This window comes from Cordyceps javanica, chromosome 3 (assembly GCF_051103115.1).
Source record: "Cordyceps javanica chromosome 3, complete sequence".
Lineage (NCBI taxonomy): Eukaryota > Fungi > Ascomycota > Sordariomycetes > Hypocreales > Cordycipitaceae > Cordyceps > Cordyceps javanica.
The window spans coordinates 2,250,818-2,272,944 of NC_139297.1; the positions used below are offsets into that span (position 1 = coordinate 2,250,818).

At 53.7% G+C, this 22,127-nt stretch overlaps 8 protein-coding genes across 8 annotated transcripts; 4 read left to right on the forward strand and 4 right to left on the reverse strand.

Annotated features, from left to right (window-relative positions):
- Positions 1 to 325: 325 nt before the first annotated feature.
- Positions 326 to 2,882, forward strand: V2A60_004889 (DNA replication licensing factor MCM7; the record flags this gene model as incomplete). Its single annotated transcript, XM_083256203.1, has 3 exons — positions 326 to 374; positions 434 to 2,736; positions 2,796 to 2,882. The coding sequence occupies 3 exons, from the start codon at positions 326 to 328 to the stop codon at positions 2,880 to 2,882; spliced, it is 2,439 nt and encodes an 812-aa protein (XP_083112329.1).
- A 432-nt stretch (positions 2,883 to 3,314) lies between these two features.
- V2A60_004890 (mitochondrial 37S ribosomal protein mS29) lies at positions 3,315 to 4,807 on the reverse strand (the record flags this gene model as incomplete). The annotated part of the gene is made up of 2 exons (XM_083256204.1): positions 3,315 to 4,096; positions 4,183 to 4,807. 2 exons carry the CDS (start codon positions 4,805 to 4,807, stop codon positions 3,315 to 3,317), a joined length of 1,407 nt encoding a protein of 468 aa, XP_083112330.1.
- A 546-nt stretch (positions 4,808 to 5,353) lies between these two features.
- Positions 5,354 to 5,950, forward strand: V2A60_004891 (ribosome biogenesis protein RRS1; the record flags this gene model as incomplete). Its single annotated transcript, XM_083256205.1, has 1 exon — positions 5,354 to 5,950. The coding sequence occupies one exon, from the start codon at positions 5,354 to 5,356 to the stop codon at positions 5,948 to 5,950; it is 597 nt and encodes a 198-aa protein (XP_083112331.1).
- A 1,068-nt stretch (positions 5,951 to 7,018) lies between these two features.
- On the reverse strand, positions 7,019 to 9,148 carry V2A60_004892 (Rho GTPase-activating protein; the record flags this gene model as incomplete). The annotated part of the gene is made up of 3 exons (XM_083256206.1): positions 7,019 to 7,680; positions 7,747 to 8,526; positions 8,671 to 9,148. The coding sequence occupies 3 exons, from the start codon at positions 9,146 to 9,148 to the stop codon at positions 7,019 to 7,021; spliced, it is 1,920 nt and encodes a 639-aa protein (XP_083112332.1).
- Positions 9,149 to 12,955: 3,807 nt separating this feature from the next.
- V2A60_004893 (gamma-glutamyltransferase family protein) lies at positions 12,956 to 14,948 on the reverse strand (the record flags this gene model as incomplete). The annotated part of the gene is made up of 4 exons (XM_083256207.1): positions 12,956 to 14,239; positions 14,291 to 14,640; positions 14,699 to 14,717; positions 14,778 to 14,948. 4 exons carry the CDS (start codon positions 14,946 to 14,948, stop codon positions 12,956 to 12,958), a joined length of 1,824 nt encoding a protein of 607 aa, XP_083112333.1.
- Positions 14,949 to 17,180: 2,232 nt separating this feature from the next.
- V2A60_004894 (uncharacterized protein) lies at positions 17,181 to 18,972 on the forward strand (the record flags this gene model as incomplete). Its single annotated transcript, XM_083256208.1, has 5 exons — positions 17,181 to 17,385; positions 17,460 to 17,498; positions 17,577 to 18,611; positions 18,664 to 18,896; positions 18,961 to 18,972. The coding sequence occupies 5 exons, from the start codon at positions 17,181 to 17,183 to the stop codon at positions 18,970 to 18,972; spliced, it is 1,524 nt and encodes a 507-aa protein (XP_083112334.1).
- A 267-nt stretch (positions 18,973 to 19,239) lies between these two features.
- Positions 19,240 to 20,100, reverse strand: V2A60_004895 (SDR family oxidoreductase; the record flags this gene model as incomplete). Its single annotated transcript, XM_083256209.1, has 1 exon — positions 19,240 to 20,100. One exon carries the CDS (start codon positions 20,098 to 20,100, stop codon positions 19,240 to 19,242), a length of 861 nt encoding a protein of 286 aa, XP_083112335.1.
- Positions 20,101 to 20,822: 722 nt separating this feature from the next.
- V2A60_004896 (Rab geranylgeranyltransferase BET2) lies at positions 20,823 to 21,882 on the forward strand (the record flags this gene model as incomplete). Its single annotated transcript, XM_083256210.1, has 2 exons — positions 20,823 to 21,192; positions 21,266 to 21,882. 2 exons carry the CDS (start codon positions 20,823 to 20,825, stop codon positions 21,880 to 21,882), a joined length of 987 nt encoding a protein of 328 aa, XP_083112336.1.
- Positions 21,883 to 22,127: the final 245 nt, after the last annotated feature.

The window sequence follows — 22,127 nt, forward strand, 5'->3', positions numbered from 1 at the left end:
GACGCTCGCGGCCGACCGCTGGTGATCAGTGAATGATCGATTGGGAGTTAGTGCTGTGCCACAGGTGGCGTAGGGGTTTAATGGATTTTGTGGCGCACCAACGCGAAAGCGCGCTGTTACGCGTCCAAGACGCGTTGGCAAGCTGGCGGCTGGCGGCTGGCAATCCTCCCTCTCCCAGCCCCCACCGAATTCCTCGACTTGTGCATTGATTTGTATAACCCAGGGCGGCCTCTGTTTTCGCATTCGCAACTTCGCCATTTCTAAGTCTTGTTACAGCTGCAGCGACGGAATCGCCCGTTGAGATTGCACTTCACAATCGCCCACCATGGCGCTCCGCGAATACAAGTCGCTCGTCAACTATGAGACGCACCAAAGTGAGTTTTGCGCTGGTCCCTACGGTAAGCGCCCGCGCCCCATGCTAACAGCTTTGGAGATGCGTTCGAGCTCTTCCTCCGGGATTTCAAGACGACTCCTGAGCACACCATAACCACTGCCATGGGGAACATTACGATCGATGAGGACGACTTGAGCGACGAGTACGACTTCATGGATGAGGACGATCAAACGGGCGAGCGCCGTCGTCACGAAAAAGAACTGCGGCGAGTTCCCCACCACAAATACAAGGAAATTCTACAAAGTTTGGCCGATCGTAGACAGGACGAGATAGTCATCGATCTTGACGATCTAGCAACGTGGGAAAACCAGACAGGCGAGGGGCTAAAGCTTGTCGACTCGATAGAGCTCAACACCAAGCATTACGTCGACGTCATGGCCCAAGCCGTGGACAAGGTCATGCCGCAGCCTAGTGCAGATGTCAACTTCAAGGACGATGTCCTCGACGTGTTGATGGCGCGCCGCCAAGCGCGAAACCGCGAGCTTGATGAAGCTGTTGAGCGCGATGCTACCCTGGAAGAAGACAAGTTCCCTGCCGAGCTTACTCGCCGCTATACGCTCGTCTTCAAGCCGCGTGTCAACGCACCCGACTTTGCTTCCAAGGCTCTCGCAGTGCGTCACGTCCGTGGTGACAACCTTGGTCACCTAATTACCGTTCGCGCTATCGTGACCCGCGTCTCCGATGTCAAGCCTATTGTGCAAGTCAGCGCGTACACTTGCGACCGGTGTGGCTGCGAAATCTTCCAGCCAGTCACGGAAAAGCAGTACGGTCCTCTCATGACTTGCCCGTCGAACGACTGCAAGAACAACCAGTCCAAAGGGCAGCTTAACCCTTCCACGCGCGCTTCGAAGTTTCTTCCTTTCCAGGAGGTAAAGGTTCAGGAGATGGCCGAGCAAGTTCCCATCGGCCAGATTCCGCGATCTCTCACAGTTCACTGCTACGGCAGTCTCGTACGTCGTGTGAATCCTGGTGATGTTGTGGATATTTCTGGCATTTTCCTGCCCACGCCCTATACTGGCTTCAAGGCCATGAAGGCAGGCCTTCTGACCGATACATACCTCGAGGCTCACTACATCCGTCAGCACAAGAAGGCCTACAGCGAGATGATCGTTGATCCTTCATTGGTGCGACGCATTGACAAATATAGACAGACTGGCCAAGTCTACGAACTGCTTGCCAAATCTATTGCCCCTGAAATCTACGGCCACCTTGACGTGAAGAAAGCTCTTCTTCTCCTGCTCATTGGTGGTGTCACTAAGGAGATGGGCGACGGTATGAAGATCAGGGGAGACCTTAACATCTGCATGATGGGTGACCCTGGTGTCGCCAAGTCTCAGTTGCTCAAGTACATTTCGAAGGTCGCCCCCCGTGGTGTCTACACTTCTGGCCGTGGTAGCAGTGGTGTCGGTCTTACAGCCGCCGTCATGAGAGACCCAGTCACCGATGAAATGGTGCTCGAAGGTGGTGCTCTTGTTCTTGCGGACAATGGCATTTGTTGCATCGATGAATTCGACAAGATGGACGAAAATGACCGAACTGCTATCCACGAGGTCATGGAACAGCAGACCATTTCCATCTCCAAGGCTGGTATCTCTACAACCCTCAACGCCCGCACGTCTATTCTTGCTGCAGCCAACCCCATTTACGGCCGCTACAACCCTCGCATCTCCCCTGTCGAGAACATCAACCTCCCCGCCGCGCTTCTGTCCCGTTTCGACATCATCTTCCTGCTGCTCGACGTTCCCACTCGTGAGTCAGATGAGCAGCTGGCTAAGCATGTTGCCTTCGTGCACATGAACAGCCGTCACCCCGACATTGGCACTGATAACGTCGTCTTTACCCCTCACGAGGTGCGTTCGTATGTTGCCCAGGCCCGTACGTACAGGCCTGTCGTGCCCGAGTCCGTTACCGAGTACATGATCCGCACCTATGTCCGCATGCGTGACCAGCAGCAGCGTGCCGAGAAGAAGGGCAAACAGTTCACCCACACCACCCCGCGTACGCTACTTGGTGTCGTGCGTCTTGCGCAGGCACTGGCCCGCCTGCGATTCAGTGACGAAGTCACCCAAGACGACGTCGATGAGGCCCTGCGCCTGGTCGAGGCCTCCAAAGACAGTCTCAACGTCGAGTACGGCACCGGCCGCCGCGGCCTCAACGCCAGCAGTAGAATCTACAACCTCGTCAAGGCCCTCGCCGACTCTGGCGCTTGCCGCGCGGATGATGCCGAGGATGATGAGCTGGGCGTCGAGCTGAGCATGAGAAAGGTCAAGGAGCGTGTCATTGCCAAGGGCTTCACCGAGGACCAATGGATGAGCGCCTTGGAAGAGTACACCACTCTTGACGTAAGTTTCTCTCGAGCAATCTCTCACTCATACATCATGGTTACTAACACAGCGTTTAGGTTTGGCAAACAACCGGTAGCGGCACGAGACTTGTATTTGTCACAGCCACTGGTGATGATGGCAATGATGACATGGATGACTTCTAAATAAGGTGGTAGCGGGGAAAGGCACGAAATGGCGGGAGTTTTGATTGTTCGATCTACCAGTGTGGAAACGTGGCGTTGGGAGTACTTATTCCATTGTCTTTTATAACTTGTTGCTTGGAAAGACATTTTCTATGATGGTGGGTGCTTTCAGGGAAAATAATTGTTGCAGTGTGGGACATTTGAAATTTACTGTAACGAATTTTTCATCGCGTATGCGGTTCATTCTCAGATTGAGTCTACTGACTCAAAATACAACGTCAGTCACTCAGAATTTCATTTTCACCATCAACTGCCTGGATGCAGTACACAAGATTAGAAGATGTAGCTTTGCCTGTATGTATAAAACTCCTCTAAAGCAATGTCATATTGTACAAGAACTCTTTTTCTCCCACAGCATTGATCTCTGGGCGACACCCTCTCGCCTCTCTAGTTTTACATTTTCAGGTTCTGCAGCACGACGCGCTCCATCTCGCCAATGTTGCCGTGGCCGCCGAGCGCCCACTTCTGGGCGACGAGCTCGGCGCTCAGCACGTCGCGGACGAGACCGCTGGCGCCCCAGTACTCCATGAGAGCGCGCGCCTCATCCTTGGAGATGCCCTCGAGGCGCAGGACGTGGCAATTTTTGAGGGCGTCGTAGACCTTGTCGTCGTAGCCGCGGAGGTACGGATCCGGGGTCGGCACGGCGCGGTCGGCTTGGCCGGCCTCGAGTTGCGCGAGAACAAGGGCCTCGGAAGGATGGCGCGCGGGGGTGTTGCTCGCTGAGTCGGCGACGATGACGGCACCGCCGTTGGGCATCTTGGTCGCGCCGGAGAGAGCGGCGAAGAAGTGTCCGACGAGGGTGAGATGGTGGGCGTGGACCTTATTGAAAGCAGGGTCACGGTACTGGGTGTCCCTGTTGGCAAATGTGAGGCCATCCATGGTCATGAGGACTGGCGGTCGGCCGGGCAGCATCAGCTCCGACCAGAGGGCTGAGAAGCCGGCCCAGGCAGCGTCGGGTTCCCTGACGTTGGTGATGAGGGCGGCAAGTGATGAGCCCTCGGGCAGGCCGCCTGTCAGAGACGACTTTTGCTCAACCTTGAGCTTCTCGAGCACGGCCTTGTTGGCCCTGAGGATGTTTTGCAGAAGGTTAAGCGTGTATGTGGGCTGCGTAAATTGCATCGGCTCCGTGTTCGGGACGGGTGCGTAGTCCGTGTGGGCAATGACGAGATCCTGGGCTGTGTGGGAAAAGGGGGGAAACCAACGTTAGCGATCGATGTAAAACGAGCTGTGTGAGAAAGAGAGACAGAAAGAAAGCCCATACCTTCCGGGATGTTGATGACCACCCATTCGTTCTTCAGGGCATGGCTCATGGCCTTGACAAGCGCGGTGCTTTTGCCAGACGCCCGGCTGCCCGTGAGGATCATCTTGGCCACCTCCTTGCCGGCAACGGACCTGTCCATCCTGGTGACCATCTCTACAGTCTCCTTGCGCACCAGGACATGAGGCTTGCGGAAGAGGCCCCAGCTCTGCGACGGGCGGAACGCGCCGAGGGCACGCAACTGGTCGACAACCGGGTCGGGCAGCTCGACGACCGTGGCCGTGCTCTGCGTGTCGGCCAGGAGGCCGGCGTCGAGCGACCTCAGGCCCTCGACGGCCAGGGCGCTGTTGCTGCTGAGCGTTATACGCTTGCGGAAGGCCTTGCGCTCCCCGGGGGCGGGCTTCCGTACGTTCTCGACGCCGAGGCGCTTCCTGTTGAACGTCTTCTTGGTGGGCTTGACAAGGTCCCGGCGGCTCTTGACGCCGCCCGCTGCGGCGGCCAGGCGGCTAGTCGTGGAGAGGGGCGCGGCGGCGACGAGGACGGGCTGGATGCGCGGTGCTCGCGGGAGTAGCGCGGGCCGCAGCATCGCGGCCTTGAAGCTGTGCGCGGCGGCGGCGGCGGCGGCCATTGTGGCCAGCTCGGGGACCCGAAAGGGAAAATGAAAATATCAATCGAACACACGGATCGGTATCTACGGCGAGTGACGGGTTTCGATATCGGCGGTGGCCCCGTTGGTGGGCTGGGGGGCGGTAGGGAGTCGCGTGAGGGTTTGAAGCTTTGGTAGAAAAACTATCGTCAACTTTCTGGCCAAACCTGCACCCCAGTAAATTGAAGGCTTCAGATTGTCTACTGAAGCACCTGTAGCCTAGGTACCGTAGGGGGGCCTTGAAGCGCTGTATTACTCGTGCCTTGGGTGCGGGCTCCACTAGTAGAGAAGCTGAGCCGGAATATCAAAGCGCCGTTGATCCGGCCCCGACCGATAAGAGCCTATCGAGGTGGGAAAAAAAAAAGTTGCTGGAGATTGTAGGGCCGCTGGATGAACTAGCCATATTTTTTTTGAAAGCAGAAAACCCCGATCTTGCCAGAGTACTTAGTCTCGTCAAACAACCATCTCAATTCAAATAAGCATTCCCCCGCAGCCGCTACCGCAAACACACACGACCACACCACGACCATGTCCGTTCCGGCCTCGAAACCGAAGCTCCCCGTGGCCGTCGAGAAGCCGACGCCGTACACGTTTGATCTGGGGTACCTCATGGCCGAGGACCCCAACAGCATCACGCTCGACCACGCCTGCCTCGAGCAGTCGCTCGCCGAGGTGGCCCGCGACGGGGCGCAGTCGCTCATCAACCAGCTGCTCACGACGTGCGCGCCGACGTCGACCCGGGACGGGGTGCTGCTGTCGCTGCCCGCGCCGTCGACGCGGCTGCCGCGCGAGAAGCCCGTCCCGCAGGCCCGCCCGCCGACCAAGTGGGAGCGCTTCGCCGCCAAGAAGGGCATCGCGCCCAAGACGCGCGAGCAGCGCCGCAACCTGGCCTATGACGAGGCCACGGGCGAGTGGACGCGCAAGTGGGGGTACAAGGCCCTCAACAAGAAGGGCGAGGACGACTGGCTCGTCGAGGTCGACCCGGCCGCCGAGGCCCGCCGCAAGGAGGGCACCAGCATCCGCGGCGACGGCCGCCGCGAGCGCAAGGAGAGGGTCCGCCGCAACGAGCGCAAGATGCGCAAGAACATGCGCGACGCGGCCGAGAACGCCAAGCTCAAGAAGTAAAGGAAAATGGGAGCAAGGCGGAGAGGGAAGAAAATCGAGAGAACAGGGCGAGAGATGTCGGAGTGGAAGCATTCTTTTTTCTGGGGGAAAGTGGACAGTGCCCATTCTGGGCTTCTGCATACTACTACTTACTACCACGGCGCCGGCGTTTGGATCATATTTATGGCGTTGTTTTTAGAACACTTTTTGTTGTCTAATCGGTCTGGAGGGGCATAAAATAGAAGCACCAATGCAGGACATCATGCATATGAAATCGATGTACGCTGGTAGTGGCTGTTACAAAGATGCTCATCTTGATACTTTTCTATTTTATTGACCAAAGTTGCATCTTCGCCTTCCGTCTTCCCACGGGATTTTATAAAAAGCCATGCGCTGAACCAAAAACTTGACTTCTCTTCCTCTATTGTACATTTCGGGGAGGCAAAAGCTTCTCCGAGGCCATGTCGGATAGGACACACATCGTATTAGCCGACACAGCCTGTTTACGACGACCACCCAAGATAAAGAAACAACAAGGGAAAACGAAAAGAAAACAAAGACAAAGGGCAAATTCCCACCTCCATCTTCACCTTCTATGCCAAACATTAGTAATCAAACAAAAAACCAGTAACTATCCGTCTCTTTTTTTCCCCCAGTGCATGAGATATGCAACGCCGGTTAACATCAAGCCGCAGGGGGCAGGTTAACCAGAGCAGGCAACAACCAGAAATGAATTCCAACAAGAAGAGAATAAAATGCAAGAGCAAACTGAATCTCAAAGGAAAAGTGTAAAAAAAGGGACAAAGACGGGGCGAATTGCACCGGACATAAGAGTATAAACGCGATGTGGGGTATACCAAACGGCGAACGGCAGAGCTGGCTGGCACTGAAGCCTCGAGGGCTACAAAGGTGCCCTCTGGCTTGCCGGTGAGAATCTGCAAAGAAGCCAGATTTCAAAACGATATTTGTATTGCGAAAGGATGGAATCGAGAAAGAAACTTGAACCACGCAGTATAGTTGGAGTGCATGATGTTGAACGTCGAGTCGTGATCTAAGACAGTTTATGAGATGCGGGGTAGCGACCGATGCTTAAAACCCCAAGGGGGACAGTGGCTTGATTGGCGATAGGGGTCGCATGTCGGACGTCTTTGGCCGTGTTTCGTGACCGCCATTTGCATCATTGACGGATTCGGAGTCGTTGGGTGGTGCGTTGGTAGTTGGAGCATTGTGAATCTCGTCTTTGGCCTCCAGGTTGCTGCCAGCTGGGGACGGGTTGCGCGCCTCGGCGTTAATCGTTAGCTGCGCCGGCTCAGCTAGACCTCTAGGCGGCGGCTGATCGAACAACTTGTATTCTTCTTCGATAAATTTCGCCTCATTCTTGCATCCCTTCCAGCAGTTTCTCCAGTCGCAGACCAGAAACTTGAAGCAAAAGGCGTCAATCTTCATGCAGGGCTGGAAGCAAATGCACAAGTTGCGAAAGTCCATCTTGTTCTTATCTGAGTGGGCAAGCAACAGGCTGAGATGGCAAGTGATGGCGAATAGCAGGTAGTAGTTAAAGGGCGATAAGTTGGCGAGTTCATCAATGAGCAGTTGCGGGACCTCTTCCGAGCCGGCGCATTCTCTTGCAATGCGATCCTGCGCTTCCTTGGGAAACAGCTCATCTGGCAGCTCTCGCAACCAGGCCTTTAGCATCGAGCCAACAATATTGATGTCGTATAAATCGTCAACCTCGAAGAGGTTCACGTCGTATTCTGAAACAAGCAGATTGGTTAGTCATGGCAAGAATGCCCGTGGTTGGGAGGTTGGATCCGACATACGCTCATCGAAGCGGCGCTGCCACTTTTTGATCTGGGGACCACTGCCCGGTACACGATATAGACCTTCCACGTCGCAGCCTTTGTAGTTTAGGTAGTCGATAGCGCGCCAAGGGAAGGCGGGCATCCAGAATTCTGTCTTGTCGCGGGAGTGCTCAAGCCGTTTTGAGATGCGGGTACGCCGTGTCTGCTCAACCAAAGGAAGATTGATAACTTTGAGTACATAATGCTCGTCATCAACAACGGGCTCTCTTTCTGTTGTGCTGCCGCTTCTTGTGCTCTTGCCGAACAAGCCTTTACTAAAGATGTCGGCGGCACGGGAGCCGCGCAGGCCGCTCAGAAATGTCGAGCCACCATTCTCCTTGTAAGAGGACGGCTGCATCTTGTGATTATTGTCGCGGTCGCGAAGGTTTTCGCGGCTTGCGTTGCCGTTCTTAGTGAGAGCACGATCCTCAGAATGATTTCGGATGGTCGAATTCATCATTTCTCGAAAGGCGCGATCCTGAGCCACGGGTGCGGTCCTCAGGGGAGCGGAATTATCGTAAGCGACGGGAATGCTGGGTGTATTCGGGAGGGTGGCCGGGGCAGGCTTGGGACTGGGGCGGTCCTTGTCGCGGTTGGATCTGGAGCGTCCGAGGCGGCCAAAGGGTTTTGCTTTGCGCGGCTTGCCACCAGTCGTTGGGCCGCTGTCAGTATCACCGGCGGAGGAAAGCGAGATTTGCGAGTGGGAGGAGGAGAAGGGCAGACTCGGACGCTGCAAATCGTCGTGTCCGTAGACTGGGCCTATAGGAGACAAAGCGGCAGGTTAGCACCGAGAAAGCAACGCACAAAGGACAAGGGCGGCGAAGCGGGTGGGGGTGGGCAGAAGGGTCAAACAACGAGGCTAGGAGCAGAGCGCACCAGAAGCGGACGAGGGCAAAGGCGTACCTCGACAATCCGTCACAAGAGGATCGAAACTCGAGGCAGCGGCGTGGTCTTGGTGTTTATCAGGCAAGGGATCGGTTGCGGGCAGCGGCTGAGTGGCGGCTCGAGACCCCTTGCTGAAGTGAAAGAAGCCACTCTTGGAGGCCTTCCTGCCCTCGGTCTGGGGCTGCGGTTGGCGGGAGGACTGCTGGGTCGGGCGGGAGAAGGAGTCGAGTGTAGCGTGAGACGAGTGCGGGAGGGGAAAGTCGTCACGATAGTGGTCGGAGGGCGGCAGCGGCTCGCGTGCGGTGTAGGGACGATTGAGCGGGAACAAAGGCTGGTGGTCAAGGGCAGGAACAGCGTCTGTCGCGGACGGGCTCTGTGCGTAGGCGACGACGTTTGGTTCGGCGGTGGCGGCGGCGGTGCTGAGTTTGTCGCGGGTGAGGCCGGCACTGGTCGAGTCTGGCAGCATGAGTGGCTGCGGAGTGGGCTTTCGTCCCATGCTTATTAAGTGTAACGAGGCAACGGGAAAGGGGAGGAGGTGCAGGAGCAGCAGCAAGGCAGAAGCGGGCAACACAACAAGGCGTGGCTGCAACGGCGGCGGCAGCAGCAGCAGCAGCAGCGGGCAAGGCGACAGCCTGGGGCAAGGCTTTAGATTATGCTGCCAACCCAGCAGCGAAAGAGCTAACTAGGCGCAACAGCCTCCTTGATTCATGAGGCGTGTCTAGAAATAGCCAAACAGGAGGGAGGGCGTCAGGGTTTATTAGGTAGACCAGGAGGCGCGAGGTAGGTAAGCAGCGCTGCATAGAGGAGACTGAGACTGAGAGTAAGAATGAGACTGAGAGGGGAGCGGGGAGCGGGGGGCAAGTGAGTGAGTGAGTGAGTTAGTTAGGGAGTGAGTGAGTGCGCGGATGCCAGCGTGCTTCTACTCAGCAAGTCTTTTGGTGAGGACAAAGCAAGCAAAGCTATAACTTAGGTAGTGGGCTTAGGTGGTGAGCGACCGCTAGATAAGTCGAGACAATACAGTTGCGCGAAAAAATAAAAAAATGATGTAAAATCATCTTTGAAATGAATATTGCAATAAGCACAGCAACTCATTGGTGCAGTAGTATTCAGAACTTTCAGTACACCAGTACGCAAACGTTGGGTCATCAGCCACGGCCAACGGCCATAACGGTAGTGAGGTACCTAGGTGGTAATAAGGCGCGCCATCTCGATACCTCCTAGGTCGGTACCTAGCCTATAGAGTTGGTTGGTCTTTCGCGACACTCGGGCGGACAGCCCTCAAGGTCCAACCGGTAATTCACAACTCGACTCTTGGTGCACGATAGTTTAAGTAGTGATTCTACTCTATATTCCCCAGAAAGAAATTCATTTTTACTACCATGGCTTGTATAATAGAACGACCTTTGAATCATGCAATTGTATATTATAATTTCACCGCATGATTACTGGATTTCATACTCAGATTATATAAATATAGTTTTCAGAGAGAAACTCTACGCAATACCCTCTCATAAAATGCATCAGCTCTACTCTATCCTGCCATGTCTTTGGTTAGTCTGGGGCTCGCAGGAGTGAGGCACTTTGGTCTGATATTGGCCTGAGAGACCCCGGTTCCCAAGTCCGAGACTTTGCTCGTACCAGCAGCAACCATGCAGACAGCTTCGACGTCCTTGAGATGCTGTAAAACGGCTTTATTCACGTGGAATGGGGATTCAATATCTCTTCCCAAGGGCCCCTACCCTGCACGACGAGCTCTTGTACTCATCTACTTGGTATTTTGTAAGCGACCGGGATCGCGGGTCGGCGATGGCGATGGCAGCCAAGACAAGTCAACGAGTCAGTGGTTGAGGACGAACAGACCACAAGTGTATGAAATCCCACGAGCCCCGACTCAGTAATATGACGAATATCACGCATGACATCGGGACGTATGATTTTCAGCTTTGAGTGATTTGATGGGCTCACATAGAGACCTTGGCTAATTGAGGTTTTTGTGTGTGAGAACCTACTGCTGCGGTGTTGCTCGTCTGGTTGAGTTCGCCTGCCAGCTGTTCGCAGAAAATTTGATCGAGCTACCCGCGATTGATACATCCGATGCTGAAGTCAATGGACCAGTCTATCACAGAATTATATCCATCATCGTTGCCAACCTGCATCCATGTTGCCCCCCCACGACTTTGATGAACCGATGTTTTGATGCGCCAATGTGTCTGTCTATTACAAACAAATAAACTATTCAAAGGCCAGAAGCCGCAAGATCTCTGTGCCAGTAGCCGGCAGAGCTTGATCATGCCGCGTTCTTTCAATCCCGACGGCTCGGCCGGGTACGAAGCATATAATGCCGTTGAACCTTGAGGCAAATCATCGCAGCAAACTCCGAAGCCGGCAAGTACTTAATCTTTTGCTTTTTTTTCGGGTGCCGCGATTGTCGAGAATCGAGACAATATCGCCCGAGATTCATTTCCACACCTCAATAGCAGCATGTCAGACGAGCCCCCCCCCCCCCCCCCCCCCCCCCCCCGGAAGTCTGAAAGATTCGTAATCTCGGCTCCCTTCTCGAAAACAGACACAGCGATGCAGTTCCCTTTTGCGGTGGTAGGTCACATTTCTTTGCGATACGGAAATATCTGTAGCAAATTATACTCGCCATTGTACTAGTAGCCAGGCTGTTTCTGGATATTTTGGTCTACTGAAGGAGTCGCTAAGGCTCTAGAATGACAGGAAGTCGTGGCTAGATTGAGGGTCTCAAGGCCGGTTTTTTTTTTTTTTTGCTCAAGATGGAACATTAGCTCATACAGACTAACAATAGCAGCTACCGGCACTTTGGCTTTCGCATTATCTATCAGTAATTCTAAGATTTCATGTGTGCCAAATGATAATAGGCCACAGAACGAGAGTCGATAGGGCGAATGAAAACTCATAAGCCCGTACATTTATTGTCATGAGCATTGATGGGTAAGCTATGTGTACTTACTTGCAAGTACCTATTGGTTTTCATCAATGCCCACGTTTATTCTAAGCAAGTTGGGATAAGTAGCCAAGTATAATATTGTACCTGCTATCAGTACTCCGTAAGGAAACTGGCAAAGCGCCGAAATAGACTTTTTTGTAAACGGCTCCATTACTCTCTTTGGCCCGACACTTCGTATTGAGCTCCGGGGTTCCAGGAACGTCGCAAGCTAACGCCAGACATGTTCCAGGGGTCCGTAGCGAAACGTGATTAGGAGGGGGCCACGCTGCTCCACCGCCACACGATGCTCGCCTTTTGTCGCATGGAAAAAATGTAGATTGGCAATTTCCTTGATGAATTTCAAACTCAAAGTGACTGTATATATTTTTTTTCTTTGTTTCTTCTTCTTCTTCTTCTTCTTCTTCTTTCCCCGTCTTTTTTGCGATGTATTGAGCGGATAGCAAGTACTTTGTTCTATTAGTAGCTAGTACCAGTATGGCGCCGCCCACCCCACCACCACTGGCCGTCCAAGTAGCGCCAACGACGACTTGTCTCTCGACGCCTCGACCAGGCTTATTATGCAGGGAGTGGGCAATGAGTCGTTTTTTTTTCTTCTAGTCGGGGCCAGGATTAGCAAGTGCCTTTTATTACTGATAAAACAGGCACAAAGGTGGGTGAAAGATGACGAAGAGTAAATAGCGAAAATTTGGTTGACCAAGTAGACATGACATGCTAACGACGCCCATCAACCTGTTTCAGTCCATCGACATGCTGCTCGGCCCGGGCCCATATCTGGTGCTTGCTGGTGAGGAACAATGACACTAACAAAAAGTTAAAAGTACTTCGTATTTGCCCTGCAAGCGGGAGATCCTGTCAAGGGGCCCATGGCTTCCGGCCGGAGATCCTGAGTTTGACGGGAGCTCTCTTTGGCCGGCCATCACGAATCCAAGCTCGCAGCCGCGTTTCGCTCCATGATGTCATCTGTCTGTACTTTCAAGGTCGCTATTGATGCACAACTTGTTCGATACCACGGACCGTCAGCGGTGCCGTCAAAGCTCCTGCATGACGATTTCTGCAGCGTGGGTCCTATACTTACCTACCTGGTCCGTGTGACAGGTTTGATACTACTGGTAAGTGCTCAGCAGACTGTTGTCGACCTTGATACCCTGCATGAACCCTTTCCTTACACGTGCACCATGCCAAAGTTGTACGTCTTGGTCAACAGCCTCAGTCTACAAGTGGAAGTCTGTCCGTAAATAAAACAGCAATACCCCTGTAAAGGAGAGCAGGGGTACAAGGTAATTTGTCTAGTGTCTAGGATTGGATTTCGGGGTTCTATCTTCTACTCCGTACTCATGCTGGATACGACGCGCCATCACCGCGCGGGTCACTCCCCGCAGACCACACCAACGTCTTGTCAACAGGGTCGACCAAATGGCGGATAATCTGTCCCCGTCCAAAGAGAAATCGCCGAGCACCGCAAAACACCTCGACCTTGTGACCCAGTCGCCGTAGCTCCTCAATCGTCGACTCGGCCATGCCCTCCTCCACATGGACCGTCCAGTCACTCGTCTGGGTGATCTCTCCAAGGCCGCCGCCGACACAGATGCGTGGCGCATCCAGGGCCTGCTGAGGATCCAGCCTGCCCACGATCTGGCCAAGGAGCACCTGTACGTGGCCCTGCGGCTGCATGAAGCCGCCCATGACGCCAAACGAAGAGTGTAGAGAGTTGTCGCTGATGTTTGTCGCCATGCCGGGGATAATGGTATGATAGGGGCGCTTTCGAGGCTCAATCTTATTCGGGTGGTTGGCATTCAGTGAGAAATTCGCCCCGCGGTTTTGCAGGGTAAACCCGCAGCCACTAGGGATAATGCCAGTGCCAAAGCCATCGTAGTTGGAGTTGATAAAGGAGGCAGCATTGCCAGCCGCATCGGCAACAGTAAAGTAGACGGTATCACTGCTCTGTAATGCTGGCGAGGTGAAAGGGGGCTGGCCTTCTGTGATATTTGCACAGACCCTCGTCGGGTCAAACAGCTTTGCCCGGCTGGCCAGGTATTCCTCGGAAATCATACCAGCAATAGGAACGTTGGCCACGTTGGGGTCGGCGACATACCAGTTCGCGTCAGCAAAGCTGATGCGCAGAGCCTCAATGATGGCATGGAGATATGCGGCACTGTTGAAGTCTTCGGGCTTAAAGGTGGGAATCTTGCCAGCCTTCTCCAGCTCCTGGATGATGCCAAGTGCCATTAATGCAACAATGCCCTGGCCGTTGGGAGGGTGCTCCCACAGCTCTATACCCCCGTCCGCAGACTCCGAAGTCAGGCCTTGGCCGTAGAACTTGATGGAGATGGGGTCGACTGGCTCGCTACCCAACTCGGCATGATGCCTCAAATCGTCCAGGTCGATGTTGCCGCCGAGGTCTTGGACAATTTTGACGAATGCTTCGGCAATGCGGCCAGTATAGAACCCTGCTTTCCCCTCCTCAGCTAGCGCACGGAATGTATTCGCCAGCGTCGTATTCTTCATGATTTCACCAGGCCTCGGTGCGCGGACGCCACCGGCGGCGCCCGGGTCCTTCTTGAGCATCTCGCCAAAGTTGGGGGAAGCCTTGCGGAGAAGCTCCTCTGATTGCCCCCACTACCCAATGTTAGAAGTACAAATTACAGCATAGGACGACGAGATACGTACGAAAGAAGCAGCTACTTGAGATACAGGAAAACCGTTTTCGCCAAGTTCGATGGCGGGCTTCAGTACATCTGCCAGGGTGAGGTTTCCGCTGCCGAAACGCTCCACAGTGTCAACCCAGCCTGCTGCTGCTCCAGGGACAGTGACGGCATGGACGCTGGTCATGGGAATGCTGCCTTGGTTGTCGTCGTTGAGGCCCAACGCTGAGCGAACCGTGTCAAGCGTAGATTTGGCACCGGACCGGCCCGAGCCGTTCATGGCAGAGACTGTCTTCTTCTGCGCATCCCAATAGAGAATGAACATGTCACCGCCGATGCCCGTCGAGCACGGCTCGGTCATGTTGAGACCAGCAGCTGTAACGAAGAGGTTAATTCTATCGTTTAGGCGGCAAAGGGCGCGCCAGAGACATACCGACAGCAACGGCGGCATCCTGGACTTTGGTCAGGGCTTCCACTCAAATGACTGCGAAGAAGAGGGCAAGCAAACTCACAGCTGCATTTCCGCCAGCGCGAAGCACATCAATGCCACACTTGGCAGCAAGAGGCTGCGTACACGAGACGATACCTTGGGTGCTGTGGACGACACTGCGGCGAGAAGGGAACGTGGTGAACTCCAAGGCCTGGTGGTCCTTGTGAAACGCAGACTCGGTAGACAGAGGCATGGTGAGGGGATGCAGAGTTGTTTCTGCCCAGTGCAAAAAGCAAGCGAGACAGGAGAAGACTTTGATTCGAGTCAACAAAAAAAAAAAAAGAACAAAAAAAGAGAAGAGAAGAAAAAGAGAAGAGAAGAAAAAGTCAAGGCAAGAGGGTGTAGAAGCTGCGGAATGGCGGAATTGCACGGAAACGCAGGTGAGGACTAGTCATTGGCTGACGGCGTCGGTGCTGTGAGGAGGGTAACAACGCAAAATGCCGACTTGTAATTTAGCGTTGGGGTAAGTGACTAGTGAGTAGGTACGGAGTAGTTTACTAGTTAAAGTAGTTATAGCGTCAACGTGGTGGCGCGGTCGGCTGGTGAAGAAGATGAGGGGTATGGCTGAATGCTGTCGAGTACCTGCAGAAATCCCCAGACAAGCATGAGAAGCTCTCAGGGTTTCCCCAGATCTGCACACACCAAGCCCCGGGAGGGCCCAGATCTAGGCTCCGGCGAGGCCCCCTCTTGGAAGCTCGAGTGAGGTGGTGATTCGCGAAATGGCGAGACGACGCGTCGAGACTTCATGCTGGGCCGTTACCCCAGATTTGGACTCCGGAGCGGGGGTGGGACTGAGGCTGGCAAGCAGCTGTGTGGTGTGGCGTTTGAACTAGCATCAAATCACCATCTGCCGTTTTGGATTCTTCTGCAATTTCTGTAGTGAAGCGACTTTGAGCATGGTGACGCTGCGTCGTCCAAGGGGGGCTCCAAGGGCATGCATACTTGTATGCAGGCAGGCAATGCATGAGACTGGCCAAAAGCCGGTCGGTCCCTCATGATGACTTGACAAATCATTTACCACGCGACGAGGACGGTCATTTGGAGAGTCTCTGTCGAATAGAGATGGTGAGCGATGACTTTTATAGGAAACCTTGATTTTTATACTTTTCATTCATGGAAGAGTGATTTCCTCTCGAAGCTTTATACAGCTCTCTACTTGGACGACTGATTTATCAAGTCAAGAGGGGGGATTTTCTTGTCATGTTCATGTAGAGTAAAAAAGGGGGTTTAATCATCTCATTTTCTTTCTGTAGAAATAAATGTAATAGTTGTACATGATAATAAAGAATGATGAGAAAATTACGAGCAAGTAGCTGAGCCACCCATGGTGGTCGCCAGACTCTTGTCCAAGACCCACCAGCTGAGGTGGTTGGTTGCTGTGAGCCTGTAATATAGGTAGGTACTCACTAATAGTAACTATAAGAGGGGGCATATCAGTAACGATACAAAAAGAAAGTGTGGCGCATCCATTTTTTTTGGTGCATAAAAGATCTATATCCATGTATGAATATGCGTGCGACTCGTACAGTTGCAATGCATAGGTAGCAAATACTTAGTAATAATGCATACTGATAAGACGCAGCTGGGTCGAAGCCCTCGCATATCCTGCAGCCTGTAGGCCAACGTAGATTGACCCATATTTACTCGATCGCTTTGACTATGGACAGCGGATGCGACGAGGTTTGCTGGCGCGCGCCAGAGCATGCTGACAGATAAGACGTCTTTTCTCTCAGGTAAAGGATGACTGTTATCAGAAATTAAGACGGCCTGCCCATTGGCTCGTCTCATACCCGGTACCTTGACGCGATGAGACTGACTCGAAGCCAAGCCCGTGGACGGTTATGCCGTGACTGGTCAACCCCCCCCCCCCTCCCTTCCCCGCGAAGAAACAGAGTTTCTCCTTATTGCTTCTCCGCAACCGAAGGCGTTACGCACGCCTGACGCTACTCAGTACTTAGTAGTAAACTACTGAGTAAGTGCCGACGACCTGGCCAACGACGTGAGCGGGGTTTGTCAAAAAAGCCCCTTGAAGTTTCCTCGTTCCGAGTAGCTTCCGCATGGGTTGCATCTGGGCCGCCATGGTATGACCTGTTGCCCGCTAATGTTCCGCGTTACTTTTGAACCCTTTGAACCCTGAACCCTGACCGTACATTAACAATCTGCAACACCAAAACACGACCCGACTCCAGCCCGGGCTACTCGGTCGATCCTCTCGGTCTGTGCTGAAGCCCCCGTAGACTGTAAGCTTCCAACGCCGGCTCTGCCAAACGCCCTCACCCCCCTCCCTTCCGCCCCCCCATTTCAACGGTCCAGGTGGTGATGATATAAAGGTGTCGTGAGTCGCCCACGTTCAACGGGCGATGTAGTGCAAATCCCCCACACTCTTGGGCTGGACGAAGCTTGCAACAATAAACCCCCATCCATCATGGAGTCCAAACAAACCATAGAGGCTGCCCACAGCCACGACGACTACCCTCAGGATCCCGAGGCGGCAAAGTCAAATGTCAAAGCGTCCGATATGGATGCGGCCCTCAAGTTCATCAATCATGCCGACGACCTGCCGCCCATGACCCCCGAAGACGAAAAGCGTCTTGTTCGGAAAATTGACTGGTCCATTATGCCGCTCATGTGTAAGTTTCTCATTCATCCCTCGTGCGCAAACTTGCGCGCTTCTGGACCCTTGCTAATGGCCCAAATGATAAAGTTGGCTGCTACTTTTTGCAATACACCGACAAAACACTCAGTGAGTCTCTTCTTGAACCTCTTCTACCTTCTCCTCTCCATCCAACCTTGCTCGTTCGCTTACACGGTACGTGCTCAGTCAACTATGCCAACATTATGGGCCTCCAACAGGACACCCACATCGACGGCAACCAATTCTCCCAACTCGCCCTCATCTTCTACGTCACTTACCTGGCCTTTGAGTTCCCTGCCGGATACCTCATGCAGATCCTGCCCACGGCCAAGTTTCTCGGCGCCAACGTCATTTGCTGGGGCATCATGGTTGCCTGCACCGCCGCCGCCAAGTCCTGGGGCACGCTGGTCGCGCTCAGAGTACTGCTGGGATGCTTCGAGGCCGCCGTCGCGCCTGCCCTCATCCTCATCACGTCCATGTGGTATAAGAAGTCTGAGCAGCCCGTCAGGGTGAGCATCTGGTACCTTGGCATCAGCGTTGGCCAGATGGTCGGCGCCGTGACGTCGTTTGGCTTTCAGCACTACAAGGGAAGTGCCTTCAAGTCATGGCAGATCATGTTTCTCGTCTATGGCCTCATCACCGTCACCGTCGGTCTCCTCGTCGTCTTCACCATGCCTGACAACCCCATGGTTTCACGCCTGTCAGACACTGAAAAGAAATGGGCCATTGCACGTCTGCGGGAAAACATGACGGGCATTGAAAACAAAAGCTTCAAGAAACACCAGGTTGTCGAGTGTCTGCTTGACCCCCAGACCTGGCTGCTGTCCATGGCTGTAATGTCTTCCTCTATCCCCAACGGCTTCATCAGCACATATTCTTCCACAGTCATCAAGACATTTGGGTTCACATCCGAGGTCTCGGCGCTCATGGGCATACCCTCTGGCGCCTTTACACTGATCCTCACCATTACATGCGGCTCGCTGGCTGGCAAGCACAACATGCGAGGTGTCTTTGCCGTGGCTTTGCTTCTCGTCAGTACCGTCGGAAGCTGTCTTTTGAGGTTCTTGCCCGCCGAGGGCTATGTTGCCGGCAAGATGGTGGGTACCTATCTTGCTCTGTGCACCGGCGCATCACTCGGTCTCATGTACTCGTACGCGGCGGCCAACTTTTCCGGCCACACAAAAAAAGCCACTCTGAATGCTATACTTCTCACTTGTTTCTGTGGGTTATGATCCATATTCTCTACTATTCCACCATGACTGATAAGGCTTAGGCATCGGCAACATCATCGGTCCTCTTACCTTCCGCGACAAGGACAAGCCGCTGTATATTCCCGCCAAGATCGCCATGGCCATCACCAACGCATTTGCGGCTCTCTGCATCATCGCGCTCGTGATATACTACAAGTGGGAGAATCGCCGCCGTGACCGCGTCTATGCCAACGTCGAGCACGTGCCAAACAGCGAGTTCTTCAACCTCACAGATCGCGAAAACCACGAATTCAGGGTATGTCCAATTTCTCCTCGCCTCCCAGGCCGGCAGTTCGATTCATGTATTGATTCTGTCACAGTATGCGCTATGAGTGCGCACGTATTGATGCCCCACGATTTGCTTTCTGCGTACAATAATGATGCCGCGTCAGGCTCCCCATATTTATGCCATGGTTCGAGCTATATGAATAGTTGCTTAATCAAGACTGACTTTGACGCCTTGCATGCTCGAGCGCCTCTAATCTCCTGGAAATGAGTGCAATCGCCGGATCTCGCGGTCAGATGTAGCGCGGGGCCCGGTGATGGCGCTACCAATGATGTAGCGAGCACAAACTAGCAGTGGCCTGATGTACATCACCCTAGATCACGAGTCTCATCTTGAGCGTATCTCTTTCCACAATGTCTTCCTTCTTGGCCAGCAACTGCTGCATGTCCCAGTTGACACTGATATAGCGCCCAGCTAACCAGTCTCTCTTCTCGTCTGTTAGCCACGCGACTGTATCCGCACATAATTGAGGCTTGTCCACCAAAATGCTGTGCCACTCACTGGGCAGGTTCATGCCCAACTCGGTGGCCACAGCTCCGGGGTGGATAGCATACGCCAAGAGTCCCTGCTCGCCATAGTCACTGTTCATGAACTCGGAAAGCCGCAACACGGCGAGCTTGCTGGTCTGGTAAGCAGATGCTCCCCTCCTTGTGAGGTGCGCCCCGATAGAGCTGACGTTGATGACGGTCTTGAGCTCGCTGGCGAGCACAAGCGGCAGGAAAGCGCGCGTCACGAGATAGAGACCCTTGACGTTGACGTCCCACGTCTTGATCCATTCGTCCGGGTCCGATTCGGTAAAGGGCAAGAACGATGCCAGGTAGCCAGCGTTGTTGAACAAGATGTCAATGGACGACACGTGAGACTTGACGTGCGCCGCGGCAGCCTCGACCTCCTCCGGAGCGGAGACGTCGAGCTTGACCTTGACGACTCGGGTAGAGGGGGAAATGGAGCGGATCTCAGACTCGAGCGAGGTGAGCTCTGATCGTGCCGCGACGATGATGGCAGCGGCACCCGCGCGGGCGAACGCAAGCGCCGTCTCGCGACCAATGCCCTTTGAAGCGCCGCTGACAAACACTGTATGGGACTTGTGATTGGCCTTGGAAATGAAGTCGTACGTGTCTGAATGACTGGTGGCCGTGAAGTTGACGGCCGCTGGATCCGGATGTGGAGGCATTATAAGGCAAAAACGCGTTGGGATTTGAGTCAGAAGTTGGAGGGAATAGTGTAGATGTAGGTGTACAGGAACTCGAAAAAAGCAATGCGATGATAGAGAGATTTATATCTATACCGAGACTACACTGCATACATCAATCGGTTTTAGAGCACCATTTACCTCATCGATCTCCGCAGCTTCGAATGACAAGTTATTTATCTCCGGCATTAGGTCCGGCCAACTCGCACGAAACTCTGGCGGGGCTGCCATTCTAAGGAATCAAGACGTCATTCAATATGTAGTCGGACTAATTCTCGTACAATCCAGATCCACGTTTCCCGAATGCAACGCATCTGTAGGTTCAAGCCCTCAGCCGTTTTTTTGGTCTCGTGCTACAACACAATCCAATCTATGAACAGTTCTCCCCCGGCACCTAACAGACAGCTCAGACCAATTGGCTGTCGGGCAGAATTCAAACTGATGATGACCATGAATTTTCATAGCTTTGGAAATTTCTCGTGAAAAACTTGGGGGATTTTCATTTTGTCATTTTCTTTTTTAAAAAACAAAAAACCTTTACGCGCTCAAAGGCCTCGTATTGGTCTTTTGCCTGTGCTGGCTGGACGTTATGGCGCATCACCTACATCGCCCAGCTTCCATTACATAAGAGTCCTAGGCATCCACCTACTTTTCGTTGCCCGCCTAACTCTGTTGAACAACACGGACGTGTCTCATTCAGCAGCATGTCTCAGGATTCCAAGTCCGCCGAGCTACCAATCTTGGCTATTGATGCGCATGTCAAATATGTCCAGAGTCTCGATTCCAAGACTGACGAGATCGATTACTGGCTCACGGAGCACCTCCGTTTGAACGGCGTCTACTGGGGTTTAAACGCTCTACACCTGTTGCGCCGTCCCGATGCCCTCCCTCGCCAAGAGACGATAGATTTCGTCCTCTCCTGTCAGCATGAAAACGGCGGCTTCGGCGCTGCTCCCAACCACGACGCGCATATGCTTTCTACCGTAAGCGCTGTCCAGGTCTTGGCCATGGTTGACGGCCTCGACGATCTCGAGGCGCGGGGCAAGGGGCAAGGCAAGGCGCAAGTTGGCAAATGTAAGCCGCCCGTTGTTCGGGTGCCGTGAACCATTTTACTCTGGCAGAAGAGCTGACAAATGTGCGTGCGTAGTCATGGCTGATTTGCAAAATCGAGAAACGGGCAGCTTCTTTGGCGACGAGTGGGGCGAGGAAGATACGCGATTCCTGTATGGCGCTTTCAACGCCTTGTCTCTACTCAAACTACTGCATCTCGTAGATGTCAACAAGGCTGTCGAGTTTATCGCGAGTTGCGCCAACTTTGATGGTGGCTTTGGCGCCAAGCCAGGCGCGGAATCGCACTCGGCGCAAATTTTCACGTGCCTCGGCGCACTCTCCATCGCCAACCGTCTTGACCTCGTCAACAAGGAGAAGCTCGGCCGCTGGCTCAGCGAAAGACAGCTCCCCGGCGGTGGGCTCAACGGGCGGCCAGAGAAGACGGAAGATGTGTGCTACAGCTGGTGGGTGCTGTCGAGCCTCGCCATGATTGATCGCACGCACTGGATCGACCGGGATGGGCTCATCAAATTCATTTTGAGCACACAGGACCTCAAGAATGGCGGATTCTCCGATGCGCGCGGAAATATGACGGACGTCTTTCACACGTGTTTCGGGCTGGCTGGACTCAGTCTGTTGGGATACCCCGATCTTGAGCCCGTAGATCCTCGGTACTGTATGCCCAAGAAGATTACCGAAAAGTTGTTGAGTTGATAATTACCTTTGTGGAAAGGTATTTAGAAACGAATAAAGTTAAACGATTGTTGAAGCACAAAACATTTAAATTCGGCGCAGTGCACAACCTCGTCCAAAGAGGATGTACAAACGACGATACACCTTCAGCTGCTGCCAGCTGCTGCCAGCTGCCATACCAGCTCTGCTGGGGTACTTTAACCGGCAAGTAGTTGACCTACACTCTTCCTCGGCATAATTTGAATCCGGGTTCCCAAAGGTTGGTC